Source organism: Suricata suricatta, chromosome 11 (assembly GCF_006229205.1).
Source record: "Suricata suricatta isolate VVHF042 chromosome 11, meerkat_22Aug2017_6uvM2_HiC, whole genome shotgun sequence".
In the NCBI taxonomy this organism is placed as follows: Eukaryota; Metazoa; Chordata; class Mammalia; order Carnivora; family Herpestidae; genus Suricata; species Suricata suricatta.
In genome coordinates this window covers 45,602,954-45,627,682 of record NC_043710.1, presented here as the reverse complement: position 1 = coordinate 45,627,682, position 24,729 = coordinate 45,602,954, and the positions used below count along the sequence as shown (strand labels likewise).

The window sequence follows — 24,729 nt, the reverse complement described above, 5'->3', positions numbered from 1 at the left end:
TAAGTCTAATTACATGAAATAGAAGTTGGGGTTTTGATTTTTTACTTTGCTTTTCTGTTTGGAGTGTAATTGTAACTACTGTAGTGTAAATGATGGGAAATAATTGCATATGTTAAAAAAATAAATAAATAAACAGAAAAAAAAGGAAGAAAAAAATAGAAATTGGAAGTAGATTTTACTGTGCACCAGACTCTATGTCTGTATGGAGTGAGAGGAGAAAGCACAATCCTTTAAGGTCTAGATGACCACAGTACATTGATATTTGCAGTTCCTTTCTGGGTAGACCTCATTCCAGAAATGTCTTAAATGCAGAAAGGCTCTCTTCCATCTACCAAAGTTGGAAAACCACTAGCTTAAGTCAGTTCTTAAAATTAATAACCTCATGGAAATTTTCAACAGTTTTATTGATATATAATGCTCATACTATCCCACTGGTCCACTTAAAGAATATCAGTCAATGGTTTTTAGTATATTGACAGAGCCATGTGCATGTGCATGTGTGCATGTGCACCACCACAACCTAATCTCAGAACATTTTCGTCACTCCACAAAGAAGCCCTGTACCCAACAGCAGTCACTTTCCATTTCCCATCCCCACTCCCACATCCAACCCTAGGCAAACACTAATGTACTTTCTGTCTCTACAGATTTTCCTATTCATATAAATGAAATAATATAATATGTAGTCTTTCGCATCTTGCTTCTTTCACTTAGCATAATGTTTTCAAGGATATGCTGTGGTAAGTATGGCTGAATAATATTCCATTACATAGATATACTATTTTGTTCATCCATCCATCCATCACTTTGTTTTAATATAATTTATTGTCAAGTTGGCTAATGTACAATGTGTACAGTGTGCTCTTGGTTTAGGGGTAGATTCCCGTGATTCATCGCTTACATACAGCACCCAGTGCTCATCCCAACAAGTGCCATCCTCAATGTCTGTCACTTTTCCCCCCTCTCTATCACTCCCTGCCCCCATCAACCCTCAGTTTCTCTCTGTATTGAAGAATCTCTTACGGGTTGCCTCTCTCTCTATTTGAAACTATTTTTTCTCCTTCCCTTCCTCCATGGTCTTCTGTTAAGTTTCCTAAGTTTCAAATAGGGGTGAAAACATGTATCTGTCTTTCTCTGACTGACTTATTTCACTTAGCTTAATTCTCTCCAGTTCCATCCGCATTGTTGCAAATGGCAGGATTTCATTCTTTCTCATTGCCAGGTAGTACTCCATTGTACATATAAACCACATCTTCTTGATCCACTCATCAGGTGATGGACATTTGGATTATTTCCATTTCTTGCCTATGATGAATAATACTTCTGTAAACTCTCATGTACAAGTTTCTCTGTGGACATATTTTCAATTACCTTGAGTATATATCTAAATGATATTACTAGGCCATTTGGTGACTCTACATTTAAAATTTTGAGAAATTCCCAAATTGTTTCCAAAGCAATTGCACCATTTTGCCCCCAACAATTTATGAGAATTCCAGCTTCTCCACATTCTCACCAACACTCAGTATTATTTGTCTTTTGGGCTAAAGCCATCCTAGTGGGTATAAAGTCCTACTTCATTGGGCTTTTGATTTGCATTTCCTGAAGAGCTAATGATATGGAGCATCTTTTCATGTGCTTATTAAACACATGTATAACTTCTTTGAAGAAATGTCCATTCACATGAGTTTTTAATTGGGCCACTTATTTATTAGTGAATTATAGTTTTTATATATCCTCAGTAGCACTCCCTTAATAGGTGCACAATTTCCAAGTATTTTCTCCAATTCTGTGGTTTATCATTTCACTCAAAAAGTGTCCTTTGATGCATGAAAACTTTTAATTTTGATAAAGTTCAATTTATCTATTTTTTTGTCACTTGTGTTTTTGATGTCATATCTAAAGAGCCTTTGCCCCACCCAAGATCACAAAGATTTATGACTTTTTCTTATAAGAATGTTCCATGTTTAGCTCTTGTAATCAGGTCTATGATCATTTTGAGCTAATTTTTGAGTATGGAGTGAGATAGGGCTACAACTTCTAACTTCCCTTTTGATTTTTTCTTTGGTCCCTTATTTAGGAGAGTGTTGTTTAATTTCCACGTACTTGTGAATTCCTGAGATTTCCTTCTCTTATTGATTCCTCATTCCATGTGGTCAGAGAATGTCCTTGCATGAGTTCAATCCTTATAAACTTCTCAAGGCTTATTTTATGGCCTAACATATGGTGTATTATGGAGAATGTTCCACATGTGCTTAAGAAAGAGACTACTGAATACTGGAGACAAACCATGGACTGAAGGGGGAGGAGTGAGGGGGGATGGTCATGGTGGGGGGCACTTGTGGGGAGAAGCACTGGGTGTTATATGGAAACTAATTTGACAATAAACTATTATAGAAAAAAAGAAAGATGCGGAATTCTGCTTTTGTTAAGTGGAGTGTTTCATAGATATCTTGTACTTCTCCCTAATTGTTCTATTCATTTTTTAAAGGAGGTATTATCTCCAGCTATTTCTGTTGAATAGTCTATTTCTCCTTTAAATTGTTTCCGTTTTTACTTCATATATTTGGGGGTTCTGTTCCTAAGTGCATATGTGTTTATAAGACTCTATTGCTAATAAGAGTCTTGATGAGAATAAAAGATTTTATTGGTATAAAATGTCCCTCTTTACCTCTAGCAACATATTTTTGTTCTAAAGTCTATTTTGTCTGATATTAATATAGCCACGCCAGCTTTCTAATAGCTGTATCTTTTCCATCTTTTCCCTTGAAGCAATTTATATCTGAATCAAAAGTGTATCTCCTATAGACCATATATGGTTGCATCTGTGTTTTCATCTAGTCTGACAATCTCTGTATTTTGACTGGATAGTTTAATCCATTCACATTTAATATTATTGTTGATATAGTTGGATTTACATCTGCAATTTTACTTTTTGTTTTCTCTATGCTCATCAATTTTTTTGTTCTAATCCTCCTTACTGCTGTCTTGTGAATTACATATTTTTTGTACAACATTTCAATTTCTTTAATGATTTTCAACTACATTTATTAGATTATTTTCTTAGTGGCTGATCTACAGTTTATAATATAATTGTCAAGTTAGCTAATATACAGTGTATACAGTGTAATATTGGCTTCAGGAGTAGAATCCCGTGATTCATCACTTACATACAATGCCCTGTGTTCATCCCATCAAGTGCCCTCCTCAATGCCCATCAACAATTTTCCCCAACCTCCCAACCAACCCCCCCATCCCCAACAACCTTCAGTTTGTTCTCTGTTAAGAGTCTTTTATGGTTTGCCTCCCTCTCTGTTTGTAACTTATTTCTCCTTCCCTTCCCCTATGGTCTTCTGTTAAGTTTCTCAGATTCCACATATGAGTGAAAACATAGATATGTCTTTCTCTGACTGACTTCTTTCACTTAGCATAATACCCTCCAGTTCCATCCACATTGTTGCAAATGGCAAGATTTCATTTTTTCATCGTTGAGAAGTATGCCATTATATATACATATATATGTATATACATATATATGTATATACATATATATATATCACATCTTCTGTATCCATTCATCAGTTGATTTTCAGTAATGCCTTGAGGTATACATTTCTCCACAGTCTGATCCACTTAAATTCAGCCTCCTTTGCAGGGGCTGTCTTCGAAGTCAATCTTTGAAGCCTGTGTTAACCCCACAGAACGATTCTTCTCTGACGCCTCTTTCTCTGGTTCTCTCCAGCTGGTCTAGTTGGCTTCCGGTAGCTTTTGTTGCTGTGATAAAGCTACCAGCCTCCTCTTAAACATTCACCAATTGCTTTCAAGCTTGAAATTCCTCACACTTGTTCCAAACCAACTCAGTTCCTTCAGGAAAAGCTACAGAACTCTGTTCTTCTAGCCCGCCTCTTCCCCTAGGCAAAATCTCTGTACCACTGCTCTGGAGCTAGGCCTGCTTCTCTCAGAATGACACGCCTGCTCTATGGGTGGGGTGCTGGGTAGGGATGGTAGCCACTGGTCTTCTTGAATGGCTGCTCCTGGAATGGCAACTTCACTTTATGTGTGACCTAGGGTGGTGGTGATTAGGGCCCCATATTCTTGGCCTGGGATAGAATTTCCACCCTATAAGGGGGGGTTGGGTGGCAGAAAGCAGCCCCAAATTTAACCATGCTTGCATGTAATAAAGCTTCTGAAACACAGAACTGGAAGAGATGAGAAATGCAGTGGCCTGTGCCTCCTGAAGAGAAACTATAACCCTAGAGTAGGAGCTAGGAGGAAGAGGAAACCCTATCTTCTTGTCCACATCTACCCAGAGACCAGCTTCTGTCTCCGAGCTGGAGTTCAAAGTGGGAGCAGATCATGTCTCAAAAGCCACAGTGTTGCTGTTCTTATGGAGCTTTAGTAGACTTTCTTGAATACGTGATTCTCCATTTCATGTATGCACACAGAACAACTTCCAGAGACTTTAAATGGCTGGGGTTCTTTAAATAATCTTCAAACAGATGAACATAGAGGAAGGGAAGGAAAAATAAGATATAAACAGAAAGGAAGGCAAACTATAAGAGACCCTTAAAGACAGAGAACAAACTAAGGGCTCCTGGAGGGGGTGGGCTAAATGGGTGATAGGCATTAAAGAGGGCACTTGTTGGGATGAGCACTGGGTGTTATATGTAAGTAATGAATCACTAAACTCTATTCCTGAAACCATTAGTATACTATATGTTAACTAACTTGAATTTAAATTTAAAAAAAGAAAAAGAAAAAATAATAAAATCATTTTCACCAGTTATGTTTGTATCACTGGGGAAAGGTCCCCAGAGCAGCTCATCCTGCCATCCCTAAAGTACTTTTTCCAACCCCATGTGATTTGCACTGAAGAAAAAAACTGATTCGGGGAACAGCTGGCTCCATTTACCAGTGCTCTGTTTACTTCACTGTAGCCATATTTTCTAAATTAAAAATAAGGGACATGTGCTCTGGAAAGGTTTTTGTACAGCTTTCAGGTACAGAGTCAGATGGGCAGTAAATGTTGGAAATACTAGAATTTACAATTCCTTTATATCATTTCTGGGGACAAGAGATCAGCTTATTTAAAAATGGATTGCCCCAGAAAACCTGGGGATAAATAGCTGCTAAAAACTCTGGTTTTCTGGCTAATACAAAGTCTCCTTCGAAAGGGGACAGTTCTAAGCCTGCCTTCCCATCAACCAACTCAACTTGCCTTTGGTGTTTCTCCAAAGACAATCAATTAATTCTAATAGGAATTCAACATGGAGGGACTGGACTCAAAACAAAAATACACCAGCAGCCAAGACTAAGTCTTGTCAGGAAACACCCATCCTCCAAGGCTGGAAATGGGCTGCTTTGTTTCAACCCTGAATCAGCCATCACCCATGCACTCAGAATCTACTTTTCTCTCTTGGGCAACTTGGGAATTTCTCAGCTAAAGCCTAGGTCTATGGATGTAGGCAAGGTGAATGTAGCCTGGCAAAGTTGGGGGACGTGAATAGGGCTGACTCTAACACTTCATTCCCAAATGTTCTTAAAATCAGACTCGGAAGTCACCAGGGAAATCTGGTTTTGAAATGATAGACAGCCCCAATCCCCTCAGCATCAGGATAACACACCCTCCCTGGAAATATGCATCTGTCTAATTGCTCAAGATATGTATAAACTGAATATTCATGATCTTCACGTTGACACAAAGGCTATATTTTTAAATCCTGCTACCCAATATTTAAAATCTTTGTTCTGCCCTTAAAAAGACTCATAGATTTTATTGGATCGGCTGCGATTCAAGACACCTGGCTAGCTGGGGACTACAGGAACTAGGAGCCACAGATCTCCAGACTGGGGGAAAGAGGGACAGAAAGTACCGGAGTCAGAGTCATTGCAAAGCATGAGTTTATTATCTATAGATTGAATAAATATGTCTTAGTCATATATGTGTGACCATTTTTCAAGGAAGTGCATTGGTTTAGTAAGTTAAAAATCCATTTAGAAGCATTACGGAGGGGCACCTGGGTGGCTCAGTCGGTTAAGCCTCTGACTTCGGCTCAGGTCAGATCTCATGTTCATGGGTTCCAGCCCTGTGTGGGGCTCTGTGCTGACAGCTCAGAGCCTGGAGCCTGCTTCCGGTTCTCTGTCTCCCTCTCTCTCTGCCCCTCCCCCTCTCATGCTCTGTCTCTCTCTGTATCAAAAATAAATAAAACATTTAAAAAAAAAAGAAGCATTACTGAATTTCTGATTATCTGTCATCATGTGTGGTCTCCACTGGTGACACCATGCTGACCATGCCATGTACTTGGCTGGGTCTCAGTTCAGGATCAGTAAAGTGAGGCAGGCTTAATATTCAACTGCCATATCATTGAGCCCACATTACCGGGGAAGGTGGGCAATCAATCTGCTTACGGTCCTAGACACTCTGGGCAGCCTGTGGCAACATCAGACCAACAAGTAACACACCAGAATGGAGCCAAGTTTATCAACACGGCATGTTTGGAACTAGAACCCAGAGCACCATTTCAGAGCTTCCAGAAGCTTCCTGAATTTTGTTCCTGTTTGCTCAAGCTGGCAAAAACCAAAAGGCCTCCACTCCCAAGGCAAAGAGAAAGATAAGGAATTTGGGAAGCTTTTCTGCCCCAGGGAAGAATCAGCCTCAATGACAGTTTGGTATTAACTAGCTCAGCCATGCAGGGAGGCATAATTAGTTTCCCAGCCCAGTGTTTCATTCCACCAGTCCCCCACACCCCAGAGGCTACACAATCTGTTTGAAATGAAAAGAAAAATAAAATCACTGCTCTCCTCAGCTGACCCATCAGGCTATTGCTCCTGGCCGTGGGCAAAAGGTGAGGCAGCCAGCCATCTGTCTGCTGAGGTAACAAAGAATGGAATAGTCATTTTTAAATGACATTTTCCATTTTTCCCCTATGTCTACTATGCCCTCTTCTATCCCACTGCTTAAATGATTCTTTTCAAATTGAAAATATCAGGGAATAATAGGAAAAAAAATTCACAGTAATCTGTGGCTCCTGCTAATGGGCTGCTCCATGCCAGTGGGTCAAGTCCGTGAAGAACCTTCTTCCTGTGCTCATTTCCTCGAAGGGGTGTGAGGCCACTGTGAAGGGCCTGCGAGTCCAAACCCAAGCCGACACCCATGGGTGGGTGACTTCACAGGTGGCTACCAGGGAACCAAGAGGTTCAGCCTGCCCAATTTCTAGTTGCTGCCACGCCAACTTCCGCCCTTGGTGCCAAGGACTTTCAACAGCGCAGGTAGAGAAAACCCCCTCCTGAGTCCAAAGTGGCTCTCTCTGAGGATTCTTCCTCCTCTCTGCAGACGGTTGCTGCCATCTCCCTCCTGGGTATGAGAAGAGCTGGTCCCAACTTACCACTGCCCCGCAAAGCCACCTCAAGATGGTGGTATCCATTCTGGGGTTCTCACAGGCCTCGGTGTGGACAGGAGACCGAGCGGCTGCCACTCAGGCTAGGAAGCCAAAGGCCAACTTCCCCTCAGCTCTGGGGGCCCCGAGGAATTCTCGATCCCCTCTTGGAAATTAAGCTACGCTTTCTCCTTCCTGAGGACTCTCTAGGTATCCATTTAAGTGACCTCAACTCAGTCCCTCCTTCTGAAGCAGAGCTTCCGCGGTGAGCTACATCTTCTCTGGCATTATTCTCTGCCTTTTGGTGCAGGTTTGTTTTTCCCCTTCTGTACCCACAAGATTGCTTTCATTTGAAAGTGACCACAAGTGACAGCTTTATTAAAATAAAGATATCGAGGGTCCCCTCAAGGCTTCACACTCCTCTCACCAGCTGATTCCTGGGGGATCTCGGTGCAGGAAAGCACATTTTGCGCGCACGCGCACACACACTCCACTGAGCTGCTGTTTCCCTTTGATTAAACCTTGCTACGGCAATGTAAGCTGTGAGGTGCCTTGAAAGAGACCCCAGAAACGCATGTTTTCCTGTCCCTGTCCCAGAAGGAGGACGCAGCCTGAGACAGCCTCGTGCAAGCCACCCCCAAGCCTGGAGGGAGGAGACCCAGTTCTTCAGTTCTGGCTTTGAAGCCAGACACCTGGATATGAATGTTCTTACTAAGTGGTTTTAGGTAGGCCTGCTTATTTATTCACTCAGTTACTCAACAAATTCCTACTTAGCCCCAACTACATGCCTTGCCACTGTGTCAAATAGGAAATTGGAAAAATGAGGACCCTGCCTCCACTCTGAAGGAACCCATAGTGTAATGAGAAAAGCAGATTAATCATTACTGTACAGTGCAACTTTCTCATCTATAAGATGGGGCTAATGATCTCACAGGCTTCTTTTAAAGATTCTGTAAGATGAAGTGAGTTGAACCATGCCAAGCATCTAGTCAGTGACCGATAAGTGTCAATTTTCTCTCATTTCCTCTCCCCAATGCAAAACCTCTGCCTCTCCCCCACAGGCACCACCGCTGAGATCTGGAAAGCTGGGAAGAAGTCTGCTGCCAAGACAGAGGCCACATCGCTAGAAGCTGCTGCGTACTGCTTGGAACCGAAGTCAGGTCCTGCTAACAGCTATGTCCTCACTCCTGAAGATGATCCCAGGTGGTAGAGTGCGAGCCTCAGTCACTCAGGCCATAGAGAGGGGACCAGGGGATCCCCTCAGACCCCATCTAAGGAAATCGACCCGTCCCTTAAGCATATGGCTTCACCCGAGCATATGTAACCAAGGGTTTATTTTCCCACTGCAGAAGTTTCTTCTGAGGTTGAAGGAAGCAAAAGGACATAGAGGGAAACTTTCTAAACTTGATTCAGACCTCTACATCCCCATCCCAAGGTCTCCGGGGCCCAGGGGAGGGCCGCCAGTGCTGTCACCAAATTGCACTGGACCTTAGGCCCCTCAGCAGATAGGTTGAGGGTGTGGGTGCTGTTACTTCTGGGCTCTAGCATGCCCTGATTCTACATAAAGATCTTTCTAGATCTCTACCAGACTAGAGCTTTCCCAAATGAGATACAACTTGAGAAAGCTCAGCCTTCCTTGCTAATAGATGAGGAAAGAGGGAAGGGCTGCACTGAACTGTACAACAATACCATATGTTTCTAATATGGACCAGGGTGAAATAAGACATTTAGTTTTCAATTTACAAAACTCAAGGCAACTTTCTATACTTTCAAAGTAATTACAGACTCAAAAATCCTGATGCCTGTTTTGCAAAAAAAACAAAAACAAAAAAAAAAACAAAAAAACAACCCTGAATATTGTTGAAAAACACTTAAGGTTCACAATTGGACAGTTTTAGGTAAATATGATAATTGTATTTCTGGTTTTGGTAAGGCAATTATCTCTCTACTAAGTGACCCAAATAATCCCTGCTAATCAAGAAATGGCAACTGCCAGGAGGTTTCATAGTGATTTGCTACAATTCTCACTGGTAAGAAAGCAAATCCATCCCTCAGTTTTCTGCTATCACTAGAAAGGAATCTTTTTCACAAGAACTTTAAATAGAGAAGTATTAAAAGAAAAGAAATGTAGACTGTAGCTTCCCGATGTGAAACGACGTGTATCCTGAGTTGTAAAGAATGTATATTAAAATTATATCACACAACAAAATGCACATTTTGTAGAGGGGGAAGAAAGAAGAGATTAAATTGAGTCTCCCTGACAATTGTCTTAAATCACACCTTCCTGCCTGCCATCGAAATTATAAGTCACGTTGCTTTGAGTTAAATCAAATTCACCATGGTAGGAAGATAGGTTGATATGGTTCCAATTCTGTCAACAGGTCAAAACACAAGAAAACCCAAGTCTCTCCTTAAGGATGTAACTGGGAAAGTCTTAGCACACACATCATGTCTAATGGCACTGAAATGGGCTTCAAATCCGCTATTGTAGGCATTACAACCAGAAAATACATTCCTGATTGTGTTTTCTATGTGAGCGCCAAGAAGGAAAGATCATGGAAATGAAGGAAGGAGGGAAAGAAGGAAGCCTGAGGAAAAGAATGTGCTTCCTGCCCCCATGCCTACTCCATGAGAGGCAGGCGGGGTGTGGGTGGGGGCACTTTCCTGCTTGGCATCTGATTTCGTCAGCACAACAATCTGCAGTGTTTAGCGAGCAACTGCCCTCCTTTCTAGAGCTGCAGAAACTGAGGCACCAGCCAGTGAAGAGACTTGTCCAAGGTCACCCACCCTGAAACCAGCCACCGACTGCCTGCACGCTTTTCCCCACATTAAATGAGAGGCACAGGTAACTGCTGGTTTTACTTAATATATGAGCTTACCCTCTCCAAATCCTCCCTGCTCCACTCCTCTTAATCCTCCTCATTCTTCCAAGATATGTCATAAGCCCCAGTTCCTCTAGGAAGTCTGTTCTGATGATGCACTCTTCTAGAATTCAATTTTAACCCTCATTACACCAGTTAGCTTGCAAAAGATCCTCAACGGTTTTTTGTATTGTCTTCTTGGCCTGATTATGAGCTTCTTAAAGAAAAGAACCATGTCCTATATATTTTGTCATCTCCTGACATGCTTGGCAGAGAGTCAAGCCATTGTGAAGGGCTCAGGAAGTAGCCATGGAACAGCCTGGATTGATGGCTTTAAAAGCTGGGCTCCCCTGTGAACCCCTGCCCATAGCCTCCCAATCCTCCCACAGCGGACTCGGAGGCCAACAGAATCTGCTCTCCGGCCAGCCCTTCTCTGACCTCATCCCCCGCCCCTTTCTTCCATAATCACTCTGCTCCGGCCACACTAGCTAACTCACTGCTCTTCAAACACACCAGGCACGTTCCTACCCCAGGGCCTTTACACTGTTCCCTCCACCTCGAAATCTCTTCCCCCAGACAGGGTACATACACACCTAGCTTTCAAGTCTTTGCTGACAGGGGAGCTCCTAATCGCCTCATTTAATTGCAACACCTTCATATTTTTGTCCTTGTTCTGCTGACATACCCTCAGCACTCACTAGGTGCTCAACAAATGCTGGTTGGATACAGGAAGGGATGGACCCGAGCACATGACCAACAGAAAGAAGGAGTACATCTCAGGTCACTGTCAAATTCCCAGTCATACTGGTGGAAGAACAGGAACTTGGAGGCAGGTCTGCAGTTTCTCCCAACCATCTCATGCCCTACCCCCAACTGCTGGTACCCTACCAGGATCCAAACCAATGCCAGCCCTGGAGTCCACCTCCTAACCTGCCCTGTGGGCTGAGGGCCCACCGTTATATATACTTTACCTGAATATCCCATGTCCTCAATTAAATAGGAAGTTCCTGGCAAACCCGGACATATCTGCTGTTTCTTTTGTGTGCACCAGTCCCCTCCCTGTTCCCCAACCCGACCCCATGTCCTGAGCCTGGAGGACCCCCAAAAACCTTAGGTCTGAGTGAGTGGAGGAGATGGACTTGCTCACACTAAGTCCTCTCCTGAAAAAAATGATACTGTTGGCTTCAAAGGGCCATGGCTTGGAGCCTCGTTCAGCTTTCCTCAGTGCTCAGTCCCGGCCAGCTCCTGGCACAGGCCTCCTCCTGTGTCTCCGGGGAAGGATACCAGCAAAACAGCCACTCGGTAACCCCTCTCAAGGCCTCGCTTCTGTCATGAATCTTTCTTCCAGTCTCATCTGTAACCTTTCTGCTGAAAGTAAGGGATAAGCCGGCTTTCCCTTGATCAGCATCACTGCAGCAGAAAAACAAGAGGATCCCTGACCCGGTACTAACAGGCTTAGTAGAGTAATGGGGTTTTTTCTCTTAGTAGGCACAGCATCTTGGACAAGATAGCTACACTTGCTGAGCCTTGATTTCCTCATCTGTAAAATGGGACTAACAGCATCCCACAAGGTCCCTTAAAGGTTAAAGTGATGTAACACACACAAAGCACTTAGCACCTAAGAGATACTTAACAAACATTAATTCTCTTCTTCCTCTCATATCCTCTTTGGACAACTTCAGGCCTATTTCTATAACCCTTTCGCACTGGTTCCTTTTTCCTACTTTTGAATCATTGGTAAAAGTCTCTTTTATCCACTTTCCACTGGATTTTCCCTCGAATAAGAATCTCCAGATTCTAGTAAAATATTTTTTTAAAAGCCTGGCCCAGGGGTGCCTAGGTGGCTGAGTCAGTTAAGCATCCTACTTTGACTTGGGTCATGATCTCACAGTTTATGGGTTCAAGCCCCGTACTGGGCTCTGTGCTGATAGCTCAGAGCCTGGAGCCTGCTTTGGATTCATTCTCTCTCTCTCTCTCTCTCTCTAAGATAAATAAACATTAAAAAAATAATTTTTAAAAAGCCTGGCCCAATTACAGACTTGGAGGGTCTACGTCATAAACCCTATAACATATACTTTCTTCCAGTCTTTTAGAAAATAAAACATATCAGAGGATCAGTTTATTATCATGCTGCACTTTAGATGTGGAAGAAAGCAAACTGTTAAAAGACTCACTTTTCCAAGCCCTTGAACCGAGAGGCAGGTCTAAAGCCTCTCTGACACATACACCAATACCGCCCCGCCTTTTCTCCGTGGTTCCTCCTGTCCCGACAGGGAAATATTATGATGATTAATTAGACAACGCCTGGCCCGTTTGTCAAGATCCTTTGAGGCGGGAACCACATAAACACCAAGCATCATAGCTGCAATAAAAAGAAACCAGAAAACCCCTCAGCTCTGGGACCCTAACCAAGGCAGAGCTAAATAAATCTGTAGTGGAATATCAAGAAGGATCTTCCACATGGATAATAGAAAATGTCACCAGCATAAACAGGAAGAGAGATTAGTTCAATAAAGGAATAAAGTCACATTTGCGGGTCTCAAGTAAGATTTTTGCTTACTTTTAACTTCCCAGCATATAACTCATGAGGTTATTAATACAGACTCCTACTGTTTTGGGCAAATAAACAGCTGCTGATGTTTTGTGCCCAAACCACTTTATTAGAGCTTTCCTTTACAGCAATTGTTTTTTCCTTTCCAAATCCTGAGAGGCTCAGACAGCTAAAAAACAAAGTGCCACGGCGGGAGGAGTAACAAAGGAGAGAGGAGGCAGCCTGTGTGGGCAGAGAGAATGGGGCAGGGGCTGCTGGGACCCTCACTGTCCTCTTTACAACTCTTAGACAAAGTCAAGGTTCAAGAGCAGAGAGCAGAAGACACAGATATGGTGTGATCTCAAGGGCTATTTTTGCCCTGATGCTAGGAGCTGCCATTAAATAGAATTTACCAGTGTGAGAAGATAAGGAAGAGCAACCCTCCAGGTTAGCCCAGGTTCAAGGGGCCTCCTTGGACCTGGGAACTGCAGTTTTAAAATAGGGAAAGTCCTGGGGCACCTGGGTGACTCAGTCCATTAAGCATTTGACTCTTGATTTGAGCTCAGGTCATAATCTTACTGTTTGTGAGTTGGAGCCCCGCATTTGGGCTCAGCACGGACAGAGGAGCCTGCTTGGGATTCTCTCTCTCCCCTCTCTCTCTCTCTGCCCTTCCCCCGTTCACACACACTGTGCTTTCTCTCTCTCTCTCTCTCTCTCAAAATAAAAATATTAGTTAAAAAAAAAAAACAGGGAAAGTCCTGGGCAAATGGGACAAGTTGATCACTCCTGAAGACACATGACTCTGTCAGTGAGGACAGCACCTGGTGCACAGTGAGTGCTCTCATGTCCCACATGGAACAGAATGAGCCCTAGCTTACAGCCGGCACCGTCTGCTTGTCCCACGGGACAAGTTTCTGGGGGCTCACAATGATCCTAGCAGATCCACAATAATCCAAGAGAGAGGGCTCTCCACGGCCTCTGGAGCGGCACCTCGTTCACCCTTCCAGAGCAAGGCCCTCTGCCTCTGGCACCCAACCTCGAAGCTCCCCACCTACACGAGGACAGACCAAGCCGCCTGCCTGGCAGCCCTCCCCCACCCGTCTCCCACTTGACCTGAGGCCTCTGAGCTTACACTTGAACACAGTCTCCAATAGAATGATCTCCTGGCCCTCTCTCTGTGTGATTTTCACCTTTTTTGTTCTTCTGTAGAGCATATATGTCAGAAAGTTTTCCTTCTTGTCTCCGCCATCTACCAGCGTGTGACCATGGACAGACTCTCTAAGGGTCTATGTCTCAGCGTCCTCACCTCTAAAACTCCCCCTCCATATTGCGAAGACAAAGAGCAACCGTGCACGGACACCATATAGCCCAGTCCCTGCCACACGGGAGTTCTCTTCCTCTGTGCCTCCCGATACAATCAATCCTCAATACTTTATATGCCTGTCGCTCTTAAAATAAACCAAGGGTTTGGCTAGGATTCTCATTTGTCACTTCTGGAGCTTCAAATCCCTGCTTATTCTTATATTCATGGGCTCAAGCAATTTTGGTACCATTCTGCTAAAGTCCCAAATGCCATTAGCCTGACACACACCCAGGTTTCAAATCCCGTCCTGCCCAGGTCCCGGAATTACTCTCCCATTCCTCTGGGTCTCAGTGGCCATTAATGGCCCATCCCAGGACACAGAGATGGATGGGCAAGGCAAACACGTCACCAGGGCTTAAAAGGCAAGTCTGGGCAATCTTCAACAGGGGCTCTACGTCTGTCTTAAACTCTGAACAATGGATATTCTGAAGAGATGGCCCTGCGCCTCCTCTTCAGACATCATTTTTCATTGTTTTCATCCGTCTCAAGGAGAGGGGCGCAGATACCACTTTTCTGGACCTTCCCCAACACGGTACTTTGGGAACTCCTGAAGAGAAGTAGTAACAAAATGTAGCCCAGAGAACCATCTGCTGGTCTAACACCATTTCAGCAGTGGCCTCATATGGGAAGCCTGTCACAGTCTCATTGGGACTGGACACTTAGGGCTTTCACAAACTTTCATTAAGGGCAGTTTTGTCTCCCAAAAGCAAGCCTGCAAAAAACTGACACTAAATGTTGGGCAGTGAAAGAGCTACATCAGAACCCCATACCCACTAGGATGACTGGTCCTAGCAATGCATTTTAATCCATAATCCTGTAGCCGGGGTGTGGAGGTGTGTGCCTGGGTGGCTCAGTGGGCTAACCAGACAACAATTAATTTCACCTCAGGTCATGATCTCAAGGTTGTGAGATGGAGCCCCACATGCTCAGCACGGAGCCTGCTTGGGATTCTCTCTGCCCCCTTAACCCTGCTTGTTCTCTCTCTCTCTCTCTCTCTCTCTCTCTCTCTTAAAATAAATAAATTAACATTAAAAAGAGGGGGGCACCTGGGTGGCTCAGTCAGTTTAACGGCTGATTTTGGCTCCGGTTATGATCTCACAGTTTGTGGGTTCAAGCCCCGTGTCAGGCTCTGTACTGACAGCTCAGAGCCTGGAGCTTGCTTCAGATTCTGTGTCTCCCTTTCTCTCTGCCCCTTCCCAACTCATGCTTGCTCTCTCAAAAATAAATATTAAAAAAAAAGTTTTTAAAGAAAAGAAAAAAACATAATCATGTAGCCAGCAAAACTATCAAAGCATTCGAGTTCATATAATCAGGAATCCTCCTGCTTAAAGTTCCAGTTGACTACACTCGGCTGGGTCCACACAAAGGACACAGCCCCACAAGGAAGACTCCAAGACTGCAGCCATGTCCCATCACCACCATGACAAATTTTAGATTGGAACAGTTGGGCAGTGATTTGTCATTAACAATAATTTAAATACCAAAACATATGAATGATTAAGTTTAACTCATAAGCTGAAGAGATTTCAAGGTTATCACATTCTCTTGCATACTAACATGCTCCGGGAGTGGGAGGAAAAGGGATAGAGTGAGATTGCGTGCACCGTGTGGGGACATGCTGCAGCCTGGCCCCACCCTGGGGCGTGTGCCCTGCATGTGAAGGCATGCGTGTGAGGGAAAGGAAAACAGCCAGCGCTTCCACACTCACTCACTGCACTGTGGAATGAAGCTGCCACTGACCCCAAAGGCAGAGTGAGATTTGGTAAGCTGGTGATTGTAGGTACCATGGGATCCTCAAATCTCTACCCAATTCAAGAACCCCCAGCACCAGAGAGACATTCAAGGCCAGCGTGAAAAGCACAGGTCACCATGCTTCCCATCTGGGTCATCAACCAGCAGACCTAGCCTCCTCTATCACTTGCGGTCTACAGCAGTTGCCCATCTCCATTTATGGCCTTCTGTCCCTCCATCTTTAGGCATAATCCTCTTTCTCCCAGATCCCCACCTTGCTGCCTTCTGGCCACATTCATCACTCATTCAGCCTGGTGCTTCCCACAAAGAACCTTCTGGGCAACATCACCTTCAACTAGACTGCCTTCCTATATGCTTCTCCACAGGGCAGCCATCTGTCCTAGACTCTTGGACAGAACCCAAGCAATGAAAAAGGGCAAGAATCCTAAAGAGACCCTCAAGCCCCCAAATCAAGGCAATGGCCCATTTAGCTTTTTAAGTGATGTGAAGTCCGAAATTCTATAGGATGAAGATGGTCCAGTAACCTGGTCTGTGGCTCTGAATCCTATTAATACCTCTGGAGAAACACAGACCAGCCTGGCCCAAGTGACTGAAGCTGACCTTCAAGGCCCTCACAAACCAGGAAACCAGACTGTGGTTCTCCAACATTTCATTCTGAATTCTCCTTGAGATTCTACATCAACCTACTTATCAAGAGCAAATAACAATTTATGTCGAGTGAGTGGGAAAGATTGTGGAATTCATTTATTTTACAGCCTACACACTTCTGGATAAAAATGAGAATTCTTTGGCCATGGGGAAAAAGTTGTATTCTTTGGCAAGGTCTTCCGACTCCATGAAGATGCAGTCCGGGACTATTAATAAAGGTAATTGGGCTCAACTTCTAAATCCTGCTATTGCACTCTCTCAAAATATCAATCACTCTCAAAATATAATTTCACATGCCATAGTTCATTCCAAAGGACAAATAGCTTTACTATTTAAATGACACCCTTTCCTCAAATAAACTCCACAAGCACTCAGCAAACATCATACCTCCTTCTTCACAACCATGCCGAGTCAGGGATCAGGTGAGAAGGACACCAGTCAATTCTAGGTGACATCCAAAAGCTACAGGGGGCCAAAAAAAAATCTCCCAACATCCAGGCCTAGGACATTTTCTGACTTTTAGGGACCATAAATGGTTCATAATCAGAGCAAGCAACCTGTTTTTACTGACCTAATGTACATTAATATGCATAAAATATGCCTAACAAACTTTTAGGAAACAAAAAGCAGTTAATAATCCATTTTTCCCATTGTTGGGATGATCCTGACTCAGTGAAGTAAGATAATGGATTTAGAAATTAGTCATATAATGTAATACATTATTAATCACGGTCTTCAGAAAGGTAAATAGATATTATAAAAACACTACCCAGGAATTCAATTTCCTTTCAGATGTGTTTACTCTCTTGAATTCTTTACACTACCATCATCCCTCACAAAAACGTAACAGTAAGGTCTTTTTCTCCCAAAACGGTAATTTTCAACCTATTCTTTAAGGAAAAAAAAAAAAAGCACAGCCTTTTTAAAAATAAAATATTCTATAGAACACCAAATATAAGACAGATGAAGGAGAAGATACACTGGCTGCAAGGAGGAGAGCAGTGGGTCCAGGAGATTTCGCTTTACCCTTTTATTTCTCAGGTCCCAGATCCAACCTTCCAGAAGCGTGGGGCTACTTGGGGCCACAGTATAAAAACCACTGCCCTAAATCATCTATGTAAAGCAAAAGTCATGTATATAATATAGAATACAGGTCATTTGTATATGTGTGTGTACATATATTATATATATTATATATATAATTAGTGATCTATGTAAATAAACTACATATATAATACACAAATCACAAACACTGACATCCCAAGAGAAAAACTGGCAAAAGACACTAATACAAGGTGAAACTAACAGGAGGAGGTTGGTGGGGGGTGGTTATTAAGTTCTACAGTAATCAAAGAAGTACAAATCAAAAGAACACTTGACAGTGACTACCTTGGCCAAAAAAAAGCTTAATGATAACACCAGTGCTGGCCAGGTTCCGTGAAACTGGCACAATCATACATTGTTAGCGGCTATGTAGCAAGATTTTAACAACAAACATTCGTTGAAATGTTCCTACTCTTGGAGTAACCCCACTTCTGGAAATAAATCCTTAAAGATAGCTCAGAAGAAGAAAAAGGAGGTGGAGATGTTTATTTCTGCATTTAACTGTAGTGGAAAAGCCAATGTTCAGTAACAGAGAAGTGGTTATATCAATAATAGTTACACCGATAGTGGAATATTATGCAGTCATTAAAAATGCAGTGCAAGTTCTAAGAACCATCTGCTTCGTCACCTCTCCTAAGAAGCATTCTTTCAATCCCCCTGGGAAACCAGACCCAAGATGCCTTTGTCCTTCTGTGTCAGCTTTTCTCTCCCACCCCCACTCACGTCTCCAGCTGAGGGCTGAGCTGTACAGTTACCAACAGTCTTCTGGGTTTGTGACCAAATGTGCTTTTACTTTTGGTCCTTGTCACTGTAACAGAATAATTTGATGTAATTACATATTCTAGAAACCAATGGAATATGACTGCTAAAAAGATGAGAATTGTTGTTCCTAAGAAAATTAATTTAACTGCTTTGCAAAGACTTTATAAAGCTAGTCACTGAAATAGCACTCAAATTGTATGTGAACAAAATCACTGCGAAGGACAAGGCAAAAGTCATAGAAATTTCGGCTACTACATGGAGATCGCTTCATAAGCATCTTCAAGTCCTCAATGAATGTTAAAGAACACAGAAGTAGAGATCAGTCTTCGTAAAGCAGCACATTATGTAAGTGGCTTATGCAAGGAAGATGATCAGAAAGGTGACTGCCCCCACGCCCCAGCCCAAAGACAAGCCTTGGCCTTAACATCAAAAGGCTGGTAAATAAATGTACAAAATATTCAAAAATAATATGAAAATAAAATGTTTAATGCATCTATGCAATATTTTGTTTTATTCTCCTCTTTACCCAATTTTTCCATTAATGAACTTAAACCCCAACTGTGTTGAATAAGAGGGAATCTATTGTTCTTTAAAAAACAAGTCCACAATGGCAGGGTCCAGGAATGTCTTGATTCAATGCTGTATCCAATGTCACCTCTCCACTGTGCTACCTGGCACATATTAGATCTCTAAATAAATGAACACTGAATCAATATACTATGTAGCAAATATGAAAAAAATGTTTCTAACAAAAAGCAGGCTGAAAAACAGGTGAGATATGAAATTACATGCAAACCATGACTACACCTTTGTTTTTAAATATGGAGGCAGATGAGCCAAGTTAGAAGGGAATGCTCAAGGGGCGCCTGGGTGGCTCAGTCAGTTGAACGTCTGACTTTGGCTCAGGTAATGATCTCCCGGTTCATGGGTTCAAGCCCCGTGTCAGGCTCGGTGCTGACTGCTAGTTCAGAGCCTGGGGCCTGTTTCAAATTCTGTGCCTCCCTCTCTCTCTGTCTCTCCCCTGTTCACTCTCTGTCTCTCAAAAATAAATAAATGTAAAAAAGAAGAAGAAGAAGGAATGCTCAAATGCAAAATAGATGTGTTAAAGCTAATGTGCTGCCAGCTCAGAGCCTGGAGCCTGCTTCAGATTCTGTGTCCCTCTTTCTCTGTCTTTCACCCACTCACACTCTGTCTCTCTCTCTCTCAAAAGTAAATAAACAGAAAGAAAGAAAGAAACGAAGGAAGGAAGGAAGGAAGGAAGGAAGGAAGGAAGGAAGGAAGGAAGGAAGGAAGGAAATAGAAGAAAAGGAGAAAGCTGTTTGGGTTTCTACTGGACTTTCAAACTAAGATGTGAACCAACACTGAGTTGGTTCCAAGCCTTTCAAAACCCAGGCTTCCTCCAGCACACCCTCTGCTTCATCCATCTTACCACATCCAGCAATCCTATCTTTCTTCTCCACAGTGAACCTCTATGAACACTTATCTTGTGTCTCCAACCCAACAGGATGCTATTTTTGAAACCTGGAGCTATCCACCCTCTCGCTTACCATCTATCTGGTTTAAAAAATTTTTTTTTCCAAACTGCAATTTACATTCCCAAGAGATTCCCAAACACCATCTAATTAAATCATTCAATCAGAAAACAAATTAAAATGAAATATCACTGCAACCCCTAAGAGGAAAGTAAACTTTTCAGTCATGACTAGAACAGACCTCTAGGGTGATGCTCCAAAGCCTCTTCTAATTGCAAGGCCTCTGACACATTCTGCGAACATTTTGTGACATTTGCAGTTTCCGGGACAACTTTCCTTCCAAAGCAAAGAGGAGCCTGAGCAAGGCTCCAAAGCAAAACATTCAGTTGAGAATGGAAACGCTTTCATTAATGACTAACCGGCGCACTGGGCATCCACACTCTGCACTCATTCATTCACCCATTCATCTATCCAACACCTACTCTCTGCAGAATGTGCCAGAAACTGTCCTGGGTGTTCCACCAATTCTTTTTAAGTGAATGTAACCTCTGCCTCTCAGCATAAAATAAAACAATGCCCGGAGCTTCCTGAGTTTATCTATGGAAGAGTCTCAAAGTGGGAAGATCCTCACTTTATCATTCCTTGGCCATCCTCTGAGGTCTCCCATGATCAAGTAACTCCAGGGGAACACTGAATCACTTCTCAGCCTTTTGGCTAAGATCCAGTTCAGGGGAGCACTGGTCCCTGCTGTGAGCTGCTGGCCCTCTAAGGAGACAGTACAGTATGTGGTAAAGAACACGGACTCTGAAGCCAGATGGGCTGGGTTTAAATCCCTCAACTCCCATGTATCAGGAATGTGACCCTAGACGAGTCTTTATCTCTGTCTGTAAAATGGAGTTAATACTACCTATCTTACAGGGTTGTGATAATTAAATTAGTCAATACACATAAAGCACTAAGCATAGCGCCTGGCATATAATGGGTGCTACATAATTTTCAGTTATTATCATTACCCCTTATTCTCCACTTCCTCAGCTCAACACAGTAAACTGGATTGCTCAAAAGGCCGTACTAACTGGAGGAAACTAACCAGTGGAACACACATGAACTTGGTCTATATCACCAAGTGCAAGGGGCTGTCTGTCCGTCCCCCACCTCTGCCTTCAAAGAGCTGCACTTGGCCAGTCCCAAACTTTGCAGGCCTCTTAAATATAAATCTCTAAGTTCACTTAACTCCCTGAATCCTAGCTCTGGATGGCCCTGGGACCACTGGGAGAGCTGTCACTGGTCATCACTCCCCCATCATGGCACAACCAAGTCACCTCCACCCTCTACCTGCCTCCCCTCTAGTCTTCCCCAAGTCAGTGACCCTTCCCCACCCTCTACAGCCTGTGGCCTCCACCTTTTTGTCCTGAGAATCTGGTCATTTCTGAATAGCCACTCGAGTCAGGGCACATACCCAGCAGAACTGGACCAATGCACGTTTTAAGAATCCTGTTCTCTCTTTGCTTCCTATCCCTCCCAATTTTTGCAGGTATATATTTAAAAGTTCCAAACAATGTGCAGTTATAAGGTTTCCTGGGAACAAAATCACAAAGGCTCCTTTCAGCTTCAACAGTGCACTCACTTTCAGGTAGAGTCTTATAAATCATGTGACATGGTCCACCTTCAGGATGATAGGGGCTGCTCTGTGATGAGCTCATGGGTTAACAATGTCTCCTCACTGCTTCCCCAAGTAGCACTTTGCTCACCTCCTCCCTGAGGAGACTGGAAAGCACAGGAGAATCATTTTTCAGGAACACACACACACACACAGAATCTGTGAACGAAACTCTCTCAAAACCTGTGGGCAAGCTGGGAACGTCAAAGTAAGGTATGGCCTCGTGTCTCCCTGGGAACAGTCTGAATCACCCTGGGGCAAGCGCTGTACTTCTATTGCTGATTAATTGTCAGTCCAAAGCCACGGGATGGAAAAGGTAAGAAACAGCAGCAACAGGGGCCATCAGATGGACAAATCGGTCTGCTAAGCCCAGTGCCAGTTTGAGAGGCAGAGGTGGGTATGAAGGAGAAGCTGTCAACAGTCTCCTTTTCGAGGGAAGTGTCCCCAAGCCTCGGGCTTGTTTTGAGGTCATTAGTTAGAAAGCACAGAGGATATGTACACCTCTCCTGCACTCACCTGGAGCTTCCCTGGGAAGGAACTATTCTGGACATGTGGGGAACCGACCAAATGTGGACACAGCACCTATCTCTACCCTGGCAGGGGCAGCAGGTGCAGACACCCACGTGTAAACAAAAAGAGAGTGCTCCTGGGGGAGAAAGCCTTCCATTCTGCCAAGATCTATGGGTACTGGACCCAGAGCCTGCCTGGCCTGCCAGGTTTATAGGTGAACAAGCTTCCCTGCCCTTCAGAAGCTCACACGCTGGTAGAAAGAAAGGGAAGTGGGGAGGTGAAGAAAAAAGAAGTGTGAACGTGTGAGACGGGAGCGTGTGTGCACACCCAACGCCAGTGCCCGCGGTGCCAGGAGCTCTCCATCCCCTGCCTCTGACACCACATCAGATGGGGGCGCGTCAGGAGAGCTCCCAAACGCCATCCTCCCCTTGACCCCAGCCCTGGCCTGGATGGAGCGCAACCACTTCGCGCAGCCTTAAGACTCCGGAGTGACTCCGCTAGAGAATCTGCTCCGCCCCAACAGCTCCCTCCCTGGGCCTGGCAATGCCCTGGGCCTGGGAGTGGAGCTACCGGAGGGAACGGCCTTCTCCTGGCCCCGCGGGGAAGGTGCAGCCCATGGGGGATTCTCTCGGTCACGGGCGGATGCGCCACCGCAGTGAACAGAGCTCCAGGCTCCCGTGCTTCTTCCCCGAGTCGACACCTGCTCCGCTATAGGTTCAAGCGGCACCCCCAGCCACAGATCCCCCCTGCATTTCCAACCGCCTACGGACGGCGCACAGCAGGGCTGGGGCTGGGTCTACGCAATCTTCCTAGTCCCGGCTTGTCCCGCAGCCTGTGGGTTCGAAATGCCAAGGCGGGGGCCGCGCGAGCATCTCGCCCTGAGCCCTTACAGGGACCAAATGAGCTCGACTGCCTGCGCCCGCTCTCGCACACACACAGACATGCGCGAGCCGGACCTGTGTGCGATCCCGAGAGCCGGAGAGCAACCAGCCCAGAGTCTCGGGCACATTTGGACACGTGCGCAGCGCGCCCCCACACCGCCAGTGAGCTGCACACACTCGCGCGTGGAGCCCCGCGCACACACGTGTGCCCTGGAGAAGCGCGCCCGGCCGCAGCCAGCGAGGGTCCCCCACGCAGGCAAGAGCGCACACGCAGCCCCGCCAAGCGTCTGCGGCCTCACACCCGGCAGCTGCACGCGCACCCGCCCCAGCGCACGCGGCGCCGCGCTGGGCACTCCGGGGCCTGGTGAGCGGCCCAAGTTTCCCGGGGCGCCCATACCTTGGATGTGCTGCTTGATGACATTCTCCAGGTGGTCTAGCCGTTCAATAATCTTCAGGGTGTCCCCTTTGTCTTCCTCCAGCTTCTTGTCAGGCGCCGGCTCCTGCCCCCGCACATACACGCTGGCGATGTAGTTGGTGACCCAGCCCACGTAGAGCAGACATATGATGTTGGTCATGCCGCTCAGGATCACGCAAGTGGACACCAAAGTTTTGGTCTTCCTGGTGCACACCATTCTGGGCTCCCTCCTCCATATAGAGCTCCCGGGGGACCCTCCTGGCCGCGCGCCGGCACTCCCCCGCGCGCACACCCCCTCGCCCGCCACGGGCCGCTGGGCGCCCGAGCACCTGAGTCCCGAGGTCCTCCACAGCCCCGGCTGCTCGCGGTGGAGCCGCCGTGCCCAAGTTTGGAGCTCCCGCCGCTGGCCACCCGGAGAGAGAGCTTGACAAAGGAAACGAGGTGGATTTTTTTCCAAATTAAAAATCTCCGAGCCCTTCTGGAAGCGGTCACGGGTGGTCGGCAGTCGCGCGCCCGGATACGCGAGTCGGGGAAACTTTGCCACAGCCTGCGTCCGCTGCCGCGCCGTTTCCCATCGCCAGGCGCGGGGTGCCTTGGCGGTCCGACCGGCCCGCGCTGCTGGAAGGACGGCGGAGGCGGCGGCGGCTGGGGGGAAAGCAGCGAAGCAGAGCGGCCCGGCCCCCTCCGAGCGACAAGCGCTGCCGCCAATCGCGCTCCGGCTCGGGAGAGGGGCCGGTGCTGGGCGGCCGCGGACCAACAGGGAGGGCGCGCGGGGCGGAGTCCGGCCCCGGGGCCCCACCTGCTGGCCGCTCCTGGCTCCCGCCCTCCAGGGACGCGCCTGAGCCTCCACCGGCGCCCGCGCGAGCTGCCCCGGCCCAGAGGCTCCCGGAGAGGCGCGCCGCCAGCCTCGGCAGATTCCACCTCTAGGGGAATTCCACCTCTAGCCCTTGCGCCGGGACCTCCGGTCTTTGCGGGGTCACGCGGCTCAGCGCCCCTCGGCTGGGCTTCTCGCTCTGCTCCCTCGGGCCGGCCGACTCCTCGCCTCTCTTTCGGGCAGCCAGGAAGCAGAGAGGCCGGGGAAGCATGGGCCAGGTCAACTGACTAGCCTTGCCCTCGGTCTGGCCCGGTGGGCATCCACTTCTTCCCTAGCCTCACTCGGACCTCCGCCTGTCCGACGCCCTCTGTTTCCCGGGGTTCCTAGATGTTTCCAGCCTTGGCAACCGTCAAAGGGCTAACCCTCCTAGGAATCTCCTATAAGATTTTGGACCACCACCAACCCCCTGGAAGATTTTTGCCCCTATCTAGGTTTTTTCTTCTTCTTCTTCTCCTTCTTCTTCTTCTTCTTCTTCTTCTTCTTCTTCTTCTTCTTCTTCTTCTTCTTCTTCTTCTTCTTCT

At 45.7% G+C, this 24,729-nt stretch overlaps 1 protein-coding gene across 1 annotated transcript in view; it reads right to left on the bottom strand.

The window, feature by feature from the left end:
* The window catches only part of GALNT18 (polypeptide N-acetylgalactosaminyltransferase 18), a 342,758-nt gene extending 318,569 nt beyond the window's left edge, over positions 1-24,189 (bottom strand). The window contains exon 1 of the mRNA XM_029957126.1: positions 23,317-24,189. Coding sequence (XP_029812986.1) covers positions 23,317-23,551 — 235 coding nt within the window. The 5' untranslated portion in view covers positions 23,552-24,189. The remainder of the gene's footprint in view (positions 1-23,316) is intronic.
* Between the last annotated feature and the right edge of the window lie 540 nt (positions 24,190-24,729).